Raw genomic sequence first — 10834 nt, forward strand, 5'->3', positions numbered from 1 at the left:
AGCGGCGCGGGGGTGGGACGGTGGGGTACAGGCTGGCAGAGAGCAGGCAACCTCCCTCCCGCCCTAGTCCAGCTTTGGAACAGGCAGATACATCTCAGGGCTAAACAGACGCCTCCCGCATGGGGCCCCACAGAAGCCAGAGCAGGCGGGGCAGGAGGGGCGGTATCTGCTGCTTTGGCAGCAAATTGGGGGACTCAGTCTGGATGGAAGGTATCCAATCCAGATAGCTGTGCATACATAATGCATAATGCATGACACCCCCCAACAAATGCAATGGGAGTTTATTCATAATGCGCTCTCCAAGTATACGTGGCAATGCGTTGCTGAGTTATTTTAATCATTCTAGGCATCGTTTTCCTCCTTATGCCTCTATCATTCCTCCCTATCTACACTAACATCCCACGCTCTGAACGCGTGCCCATTAATACCCTTCTTTCCTCCACTCTCCCTGGGACTCTTCATCAAAGCGCGGCCCTTTCCCCAGCCTTAGCGAGGCGCCCTACAGCCTGGTACGCGCGTGGCGTGGCGGTGGGCGCGCAGTGTGTTCGCGGTGTGAAGGGCAGCTGTTTCGCCTGCGATGATTTAAACTCACAGGACAAGGACGCGGTTCGTCAAACAGTGCTGCTACGGAGGAGCAGCAGAGAAAGGGAGAGGGTTTGAGCAGGAGCAAAAGAAAATGGTAGGCGCGCGCAGTTAATTCATGCGGCTCTCTTACTCTGTTTACATCCGAGAGCTAGAGTGTTCGGCTGCCGGGCAGAGTCTCCTCCCCACCCTCCCCACTCTCCTTAGAAGCGCCCCTCCCTGGTTCCCAAAGCAGAGGGCGTGGGGGAAAAGAAAAAAGATCCTCTCTCGCAAATCTCCGCCCACAGGCCCTTTATAATGCGAGGGTCTGCGCGGCTGAGGACCCCCGAGCTGTGCTGCTCGCGGCCGCCACCGCCGGGCGCCGGCAGTCCCTGGCTCCCCTCCTGCCTCGAGAAGGGCAGGGCTTCTCAGAGGCTTGGCGGGAAAAAGAACGGAGGGAGGGATCGCGCTGAGTATAAAAGCCGGTTTTCGGGGCTTTATCTAACTCGCTGTAGTAATTCCAGCGAGAGGCAGAGGGAGCGAGCGGGCGGGCCGGCGAGGGTGGAAGATCCGGGCGAGCAGAGCTGCGCTCCGGGCGTCCTGGGAAGGGAGATCCGGAGCGAAAAGGGGGCTTCGCCTCCGGCCCAGCCCTCCCGCTGACCCCCCAGACAGCGGTCCGCAACCCTCGCCGCATCCACGAAACTTTGCCCATAGCAGGGGGCGGGCACTTTGCACTGGAACTTACAACACCCTAGCAAGGACGCTACTCTCCCGACGCGGGGAGGCTGTTCTGCCCATTTGGGGACACTTCGCCGCCGCTGCCAGGACCCGCTCCTCTGAAAGGCTCTCCTAGCCTCTGTTTGGACGCTGGATTTTTTTCCGGTAGTGGAAAACCAGGTAAGCACCGAGGTCCATTTGTCTTTTAATTTATTTTTGTATCGCTTTAATGCTGAGATGAGTCGAATGCCGAAATAGGGTGTCTTTTCTCCCATTCCTGCGCTATTGACACTTTTCTCAGAGTAGTTGTGGTAGCTTGGGCTGGGGTGGGGGGTAATCCAGAACTGGATCGGGATAAAGTGACTTGTCAAGATGGGAGAGGAGACGGCAGAGGGAAAACGGGAATGGTTTTTAAGACTAGCCTTTCGAGATTTCTGCCTCATGAACATATTCACGCTGACTCCCGGCCGGTCGGACATTCCTGCTTCATTGTGTTAATTGCTGTCTGAGTTTTGGGGGGCTGGGGGTTGCTTTGCGGTGGGCAGAAAGCCCCTTGCATCCTGAGCTTCTTGGAGTAGGGACCGCATATTGCCTGTGTGAGCCAGAGAGCTCCGCAGCCGCTGACTTTTCCCCGTCTCCGGGAGGGCATTTAAATTTCGGCTCACCGCATTTCTGACAGCCGGAGACGGACACTGCGGCGCGTCCCACCCGCCCGTCCCCGCGGCGATTCCAACTCGCCCTGATCCTTTTAAGAAGTTGGCATTTGGCTTTTTAAAAAGTAATAATACAAATTAAAACCTGGGAAGCCAGAGGTGTTAGGATGTGGTGTTGGGAGGCACAGACAGGGGAAAAGGGAGGCGGAGATGTGTCCGATTCTCCTGGAATCGTTGACTTGGAAAAACCAGGGCAAATCTCCGCACCCAGTCCTGACTCCCCTGCCGCGGCCGCCCTCGGGTGTCCTCGCGCCCCTGAGATGCGGAGGAACTGCGAGGAGCGGGGCTCTAGGCTGTACCAGAACAGCTGCTACCCTTGGTGGGGTGGCTCCGGGCGAGGTATCGCAGCGGGGTCTCTGGCGCAGTTGCGTCGCCGTATTGAGTGCGAAGGGAGGTGCCCCTGTTATTATTTGACACCCCCCTTGTATTTATGAAGGGGTGTTAAAGCCCGCGGCTGAGCTCGCCACTCCAGCCGGCAAGAGAAGAAAAGCCGGCAAATGAAGGAGTGTTTGTGGGGTGGGGGGCGAGGGGGACGGGGGGACTGGGGGTAGGGACAAGGGCGGTGGAAAGAGAAGGTTGGGAGGGGCTGCGGCGCCGGCTGGGGTAGGAGCGCAGCGAGGGCGCGAGTGGGAACAGCCGCAGCGGAGGGGCCCCGGCGCGGGAGCGGGGTGCACGCAGCCGCTAGCGCGGAGGCGCCTCTCGCCTTCTCCTTCAGGTGGCGCAAAACTTTGTGCGTTGGGTTTTGGCAAATTGTATTCCTCACCGCCACCTCCCGCGGCCTCTTAAGGGGGCCAAGGCCGGTTTCGAGTCCTCTGCCGCTGCGGGGCCGACTCCCGGGCTTTAAGCTCCTGGCTCTCGGGGGCGGGGGCTCGGCGGGTACCAAGCCGCTGGTTCACTAACTGCGTGTCGGAGATAGTAGGGGACTGCCCAAAGGAGGTGAAAGAGTGCCCCCCTTTATCCCCCACCAAGACCACCCAGCCGCTTTAGGGGATAGTTCTGCAAGGGGAGTGGTTCGGCACCGTGGCGCGCACTGCCGGCTGCGCCAGGTTTCTGCGCCAAGAGCCCTTTAACTCAAGACTGCCTCCCCCTTTGTGTGCCCCCTCCAGCAGCCTCCCGCGACGATGCCCCTCAACGTTAGCTTCACCAACAGGAACTATGACCTCGACTACGACTCGGTGCAGCCGTATTTCTACTGCGACGAGGAGGAGAACTTCTACCAGCAGCAACAGCAGAGCGAGCTGCAGCCGCCGGCGCCCAGCGAGGATATCTGGAAGAAATTCGAGCTGCTGCCCACCCCGCCCCTGTCCCCTAGCCGCCGCTCCGGGCTCTGCTCGCCCTCCTACGTTGCGGTCACGCCCTTCTCCCCTCGGGGAGACAACGACGGCGGTGGCGGTAGCTTCTCCACGGCCGACCAGCTGGAGATGGTGACCGAGCTGCTGGGAGGAGACATGGTGAACCAGAGCTTCATCTGCGACCCGGACGACGAGACCTTCATCAAAAATATCATCATCCAGGACTGTATGTGGAGCGGCTTCTCGGCCGCCGCCAAGCTCGTCTCAGAGAAGCTAGCCTCCTACCAGGCTGCGCGCAAAGACAGCGGCAGCCCGAACCCTGCCCGCGGCCACAGCGTCTGCTCCACCTCCAGCTTGTATCTGCAGGATCTGAGCGCCGCCGCCTCGGAGTGCATCGACCCCTCCGTGGTCTTTCCCTACCCTCTCAACGACAGCAGCTCGCCCAAGTCCTGCGCCTCACCGGACTCCAGCGCCTTCTCACCGTCCTCGGATTCTCTGCTCTCCTCGACGGAGTCCTCCCCGCAGGCCAGCCCAGAGCCCCTGGTGCTCCATGAGGAGACACCGCCCACCACCAGCAGCGACTCTGGTAAGCGAAGCCCGCCCAGGCCTGTCAAAAGTGGGGCTGCTGGATATCTTTCCCATTCCCATTGGCAGCTTATTCAACGGCCCCTCCTATTAGAAGGGAGAGATAGCAGAGCTGGAGAGATTCACCTCTGAAACCCTGGGCTTTAGCGTTTCTTCCCATCCCTTATCCTTAGACCGCTCTTGTTGCCAGCCCCATCCCCCTTTGTCTCCCACACCTCAGGAATTTCATTTAGGTTTTTAAACCTTCTGGCTTATCTTACAACTCAATCCACTTCTTACCTCCCGTTTGCATTTTAATTGCCCAGGGGCGGGGTGGGGGGGAGAGTGTGAATGAGGATAAGAGGATTGATTTCTGAGAGAGTGAATGAATTGCTTCCCTCTTAACTTCCGAGAAGTGGTGGGATTTAATAAACTATCTACAAAAATGAGGGGCTGTGTTTAGACGCTAGGCAGGGCCTGCCTGAGTGCGGGAGCCAGTGAACTTCCTCAAGAGTGGGTGGGCTGAGGAGCTGGGATCTTCTCAGCCTGTTTTGAACACTGAAAAGCAAATCCTTGCCAAAGTTGGACTTTTTTTTTTTTTTTTCCTTCCCCCAACCTCTTGGACTTCTGGCAAAACTGCAAATTTTTTTTTCTTTTTCATTTCCAGTAAAATAGGGAGTTGCTAAAGTCATACCAAGCAATTTGCAGCTATCATTTGCAACACCTGAAGTGTTCTTGGTAAAGTACCTTAAAAATAGGAGGTGCTTGGGAATGTGCTTTGCTTTGGGTGTGTCCAAAGCCTCATTAAGTCTTAGGTAAGAATTGGCATCAATGTCATATCCTGGGAAATTGTAGTTTTCTTGTCTGTGCCATAACCCAGCTGTCCTTCTCCCTTTATGAGACTCTTACCTTAATGGTGAGAGAAGTAAGAATGGCTGGCTAGATTGGTTTTTTTTTTTTTTTCTTTCTTTTTTAAGACGGAGTCTCACTCTGTCACCAGGCTGGAGTGCAATGGTGCAATCAACCTCCGACTCCCTGGTTCAAGAGATTCTCCTGCCTCAGCCTCCCAAGTAGCTGGGACTACAGGTGTGCACCACCATGCCAGGCTAATTTTTATATTTTTAGTAGAGATGGGGTTTCACCATGTTGGCCAGGATGGTCTCTGTCTTCTGACCTCATGATCCACCCACCTCGGCCTCCCAAAGTGCTGGGATTACAGGAGTGAGCCACAGCGCCCATCCTAGATTTGGCTCTTTGTGGAGATAATTTTGTCCAGAGACCTTTCTAACATATTAATGCCTTGTATTTGTACAGCATTAATCTGGTAATTGATTATTTTAATGAAACCTTGCTGAGTGATTTTTATTTCCTTTCTTAAAGAGGAGGAACAAGAAGATGAGGAAGAAATCGATGTTGTTTCTGTGGAAAAGAGGCAGGCCCCTGGCAAAAGGTCAGAGTCAGGATCACCTTCTGCTGGAGGCCACAGCAAACCTCCTCACAGCCCACTGGTCCTCAAGAGGTGCCACGTCTCCACACATCAGCACAATTACGCAGCGCCTCCCTCCACTCGGAAGGACTATCCTGCTGCCAAGAGGGTCAAGTTGGACAGTGTCAGAGTCCTGAGACAGATCAGCAACAACCGAAAATGCACCAGCCCCAGGTCCTCGGACACCGAGGAGAATGACAAGAGGCGAACACACAACGTCTTGGAGCGCCAGAGGAGGAACGAGCTAAAACGGAGCTTTTTTGCCCTGCGTGACCAGATCCCGGAGTTGGAAAACAATGAAAAGGCCCCCAAGGTAGTTATCCTTAAAAAAGCCACAGCATACATCCTGTCCGTCCACGCAGAGGAGCAAAAGCTCATTTCTGAAAAGGATTTGTTGCGGAAACGACGAGAACAGTTGAAACACAAACTTGAACAGCTACGGAACTCTTGTGCATAAGGAAAAGTAAGGAAAAAGATTCCTTCTAACAGAGCTGTCCCAGTCACCTATGGACTTGTTTCAAATGCATGATCAAATGCAACCTCACAACCTTGGCTGAGTCTTGAGACTGAAAGATTTAGCCATAATGTAAACTGCCTCAAATTGGACTTTGGGCATAAAAGAACTGTTTTATGCTTACCATCATTTTTTTTTTTTTCTTTAACAGATTTGTATTTAAGAATTGTTTTTAAAAAATTTTAAGATTTACACAATTTTTCTCTGTAAATATTGCCATTAAATGTAAATAACTTTAATAAAACGTTTATAGCAACCACACGGAATTTCAATCCTAGTATATAGTACCTAGTATTACAGGTACTATAAACTCTTAATTTTTTTTTATTTAAGTACATTTTGCTTTTTAAAGTTGATTTTTTTTCTATTGTTTTTAGAAAAAATAAAATAACTGGCAAATATATCATTGAGCCAAATCTTAAGTTGTGAGTGTTCTGTTTCATGTCTTCCCCCTGCCAACCACCACCATCCCTGTTTGTTTTCATCAATTGCTCCTTCAGAGGGTGGTCTCAAGAAAGGCAAGAGTTTTCCTCTGTTGAAATGGGTCTGGGGGTCTTAAGGTCTTTAAGTTCTCAGAGGTTCTAAGATGTTTCCTGGAGATTATGATAAGAGCCAGAGTTGACAGTTAGAAGGAATGGCAGAAGGCGGGTGAGAAGGTGAAAGGTAGGCAAAGGAGATACAAGAGGTCAAAGATAACAGTTAAGTACACAAAGAGGCATAAGGACTGGTGAGTTGGGAGGAAGGTGAGGAAGAAACTCTTGTTACTTTAGTTAACCAATGCCAGTCCCCTGCTCACTCCAAACCCAGGAATTCTGCCCAGTGAGACAGTTGATGGGGACAGGGCGGGAACCAGCTTCTGCTGCCTTCACAACCAGGTGCCAGTCCCGTCCTTGGGTTATCTCGTAAACCCCAGAGGATTTCTGGGAGGAATGCTACTATTAACCCTACTTCACAAACAAGGAAATAGAAGAGCTCAAAGGGGTTATGTAACTTATCTGTAGCCACGCAGATGATACAAAGCAGCAATCTGGACCCATTCTGTTCAAAACACTTACCCCTTCACTATCATGCCTTGGTTCATCAGGGTCTAATGTGCTGAGATCAAGAAGGTTTGGGGCTTGATGGATGGACTCAAGTCATAACAATGTTAAGCTCTATTTGTGTCCTAAGCATTTTATTCCTAACTCTACATCAACCCCATGAAGGAGATACTGTTGATTTCCCCATATTAGAAGTAGAGAGGGAAGCTGAGGCACAGAAAGACTCATCCACATGCCCAAGATTCAGTGATAGGGAAGAGTAGAAGTGAGATTCAAAGCCAGGCTGTTTACTCCTAACCTGTCCAAGCCACCTCTCAAACAACAGTAGGAATCAGCTGGCTGCTTGCGAGTAAAGGAGTTAACAGTCCAGTGGGTTATGTATTTTAAGTCTCAACATCTAAGCCTGGTCAGGCGTCAGTTCCCCTTTTTTTGTTGTTTATTTTGTTGTTCATTGTTTAATGTTTCCTTTCACAATGAGAAGGTCAACACTTTGAATCCTACCTTAGCCATTTGTTGAATCAGATTCACGATGGCGCCTGGGAAGAAGCCAGTTCAGATTATAAAATAAAACATATTTATTCTTTGTTGTGGGAGTCATTATTTTAGAAACTACAAACTCTCCTTGCTTCCATCCTCTTTCTCATATTCAAGACACACGCTCATCCTGAATCCTTGAAAAGATATTTTTGAACATGTGTGTTAATTATAAGCCTCTGAAAACCTATGGCCCAAACCATAAATGATGTTGATTATATAGGTAAATGAAAGATACTATTGCTGTTCTAATTACCTCATTGTCTCAGTCTCAAAGTAGATCTTCAGCTCCCTGTGCTTCGGGATTTTAATCTACCATCACCCATCAATCAATAAATAATTACTGTCTTTGACTCTGACTCCTAGAATAATCTATTCAAGACCTTAATGTCTTTTTCTTGATTCTTCTTTTGAGTCCTAAGTACCGCCATTACAGATTCAAATTGGCAAGCCATGTAGGTGAAACTCAAAGGCAGATGCAATCCACAGAAGTTGAGTAGTTCAAAGTGTTACAAAAGCGAGGCGCTCTTAAACAGTTCAGTCTTTGCCCCTTTGTGGCCCAGAGCTGGAATGCAGCTCTGGGGTGACTCACTTGGGAATCGGGAAGGTGTTAGTCTGAATCACTAAGTCCAGACAAGCCCTCAGAATAGGAGAGAGTGTTCCTAGCAAGGAAAACAACTCTCCATTCCAAATGATCAGGAAAGAACTTTAGGGATGTGGAGCTTGGCTATGGGAATAGAAAGGAACCATTCCAAGTGCCTATTAGGCCACTCTTACCTTTACTGAGCCAGAGAATGGCTCTGAAAACAGGACAGATGCCAACTTCCTTCCCGAAAGTCAGGCTGATCTTGACCACAATACAAATTGGCCCTCAGAGCCTACACAGGGAGTCCCAGGGGTCTCTGCCATTGTGCAATCTATTTTGTAGATAATAATGAAGAATTGGAGGTGAAGAGGAGGAGTTTGCAATTTGGTCAGGAATATATAAGAAGGAATAAGCTAATTCTGACTACGCCCTTTACCCATGACACTATCCAGGAATTAATGACTCTCCCAGGGGATTCCTGGAATGATTTTGTTTAGGGACGGAATGTATAAAGAGGAAGGAAGTATTATTTTATGCTGCCATTTGGAAGCAACAAAGAAGATCAACAGTATGAAAACAATCAATTACATTTGAAAATGAACAAAGTTTTCTCAATCCCAGCCTAATACTTAGAGAGCTCACAGCTTGGATGCATAAGTCAAGAGTTCTCTGCTGGTCTCTAAGACAAACTCTCACACAAAGCTTGGGAAAAAGGACAAAAATGTTGCATTGGGGGTTTTCTGTGGTTTGTTTGCAATAACTATAATTGGCTCAGTCAATAATTATTTTTTAGTACACATGCTAAGGGCCCCTGTAGCATTTTTTCCCAACGATAAATAATCCTTAGTCTAGAAAGTGCTGAAGGATGTTCTCCACCCTTGTCTATAAATTCACGGCTAGATGACTTTGTGAAAGGCTCCTCCTTTGAGGTTATAGACCATTATAGGCCTATATTAAAGGAGAATAAGAGAGGCCGGTCGCGGTGGCTCATGCCTGTAATCCCAGCACTTTGGGAGGCTGAAGTGGGCGGATCACGAGGTCAGGAGATGGAGACTATCCTGGCTAAAACGATGAAACCCCGTCTCTACCAAAAATACAAAAAATTAGCCGGGCGTGATGGCACACGCCTGTAGTCCCAGCTACTCAGGAGGCTGAGGCAGGAGAATCGCTTGAACCTGGGAGGCAGAGGTTGCAGTGAGCTGAGATCGCACCACTGCACTCCAGCCTGGGTGACACAGCAAGACTCCATCTCAAAAATAACTAAATAAATAATAAATAAATAAATAAATAAAGGAGAAAAAGAGTAAAAACAAAGCCAGCAGGACGGGAACAGGGACTCATTTTAAAAAATAAAACTAAAAAGACTCTGCTACCTACCTCCAAAGCCTTAGCAAAAAGTCTTTTTTTTTTTTTTCTAACTCCTTCGGGAGAGAACTTACACTAACTCTCCATTTAGAGGAAAACACACAGAAATACTGGCTTTGCCAAACTGGTTGGAGATGACTGTAAACGGCTGTAAGTTGATTTCGTTTTTAATTTTATTTCATTCATTATTAGCTTCCACTAAGCTCTTTCGGAAGACGGAGTTGAGGGAAACAAGCGTTCATGGAGTGTAGATCTTCTGAGGTTGAAAGAAATGCTCTTTGTTTTCAAACAATGCCTGGGAGCTCAGCCACAATCCCCAACACTTTCTTTCCATTGTCATCCGGGTCAGCGCACTAAGGGATAAAACACTCCAGTGCAGTCTGAGGTCTATGGGGGTGGGAAAGGAGAGAGCTCGGGGAGACAGAATGAACCTTTATTACATACATACACTCTTCCAGACTCTCCATCTCACCAGACCCGACAACGCCAATTGGAAGAATCTGACAGTTGTTGAATGCGACAATACTGAGGTTTAGGCAAGTTGAATGGCTGTCCCCAAGTTACACAAAGACCAACAACAAAAAAACAGTAATATGGCCAAGCGCGGTGACTCACGCTTGTAATCCCAGCACTTTGGGAGGCCAAGGTGGGTGAATCACTTGAGCCCAGGAGTTCGAGAACAGCCTGAGCAACATGGCGAAATCCCATCTCTACTAAATACACACACACACACACACAAATTAGCTGGCCATGGTGACAGCCTGTAGTCCCAGCTTAGGCTGAGGCAGGAGGAGAATCACTTGAACCCGGCAGGAGGGGGTTGCAGTGAGCCATGATTGCACCACTACACTCCAGCCTGGGCAACAGAATCAGACTGTGTGTCAAAAACAAACAAACAAAACCCAGTAATAGTAGTTAACATTTACTGTGTGCTAAACATTTTTACATGTATTATCTGACTTCATCCCCAAAGCAGTGGTTATGAGATAAACTCTATCTCCAACGCACATTTTCCAAATGAGAAGACTGAAACTTTGAGGGATTAAGTAAGTTGCCTGCATTCACAGAGCTGGCAAAATGATGAAAGCAGAAATTATTTATTCATTTACCAACATTTGAGCATGCTGCTTGCCCACACCATGCTAGAGGTAGGAAGCGATACCAAGATAAATAGGATGGATAAGGTCCTGGTCCTGAGGGGTTATGGATTAGTGGAAAACAAATAAAACAGGCAATCTTTTTCTTTTCTTTTTTTTTTTTTTGAGACAGAGTTTCTCTCTTGCTGCCCAGGCTGGAGTGCAATGGTGCAGTCTCGACTCACTGCAACCTCCGCCTCCCAGGTTCAAGCGAGTCTCCTGCCTCAGCCTCCCAGTAATCCTATAGAATCACAGGCATGTACCACCACGCCTGGCTAATTTTGTATTTTTAGTAGAGATGGGTTTTCACCATGTTGGTCAGGCTG

General features: G+C 49.2%; 1 protein-coding gene and 1 pseudogene across 2 annotated transcripts; both read left to right on the forward strand.

The window, feature by feature from the left end:
• Positions 1-852: 852 nt before the first annotated feature.
• On the forward strand, positions 853-2890 carry LOC117079082 (annotated as a pseudogene). The gene is made up of 3 exons (XR_004435258.1): positions 853-1443; positions 2203-2385; positions 2707-2890. The product of XR_004435258.1 is annotated as an uncharacterized LOC117079082 (transcript).
• MYC (MYC proto-oncogene, bHLH transcription factor) lies at positions 918-6269 on the forward strand. Its single transcript, XM_033202355.1, has 3 exons — positions 918-1458; positions 3098-3869; positions 5228-6269. The coding sequence occupies exons 2-3, from the start codon at positions 3113-3115 to the stop codon at positions 5788-5790; spliced, it is 1320 nt and encodes a 439-aa protein (XP_033058246.1). The 5' UTR covers positions 918-1458; positions 3098-3112; the 3' UTR covers positions 5791-6269.
• Positions 6270-10834: the final 4565 nt, after the last annotated feature.

Source organism: Trachypithecus francoisi, unplaced genomic scaffold (genome assembly GCF_009764315.1).
Source record: "Trachypithecus francoisi isolate TF-2019V2 unplaced genomic scaffold, Tfra_2.0 Lachesis_group7, whole genome shotgun sequence".
Taxonomy (NCBI): Eukaryota; Metazoa; Chordata; class Mammalia; order Primates; family Cercopithecidae; genus Trachypithecus; species Trachypithecus francoisi.

Bases quoted from the DNA above. Each gene is read 5' to 3' on its own strand.
- MYC (XM_033202355.1), top strand. From the start codon at position 3,113: ATGCCCCTCAACGTTAGCTTCACCAACAGGAACTATGACCTCGACTAC. The intron at 3,870-5,227 runs GTAAGCGAAGCC...CCTTTCTTAAAG, and splicing joins CACCACCAGCAGCGACTCTG to AGGAGGAACAAGAAGATGAG.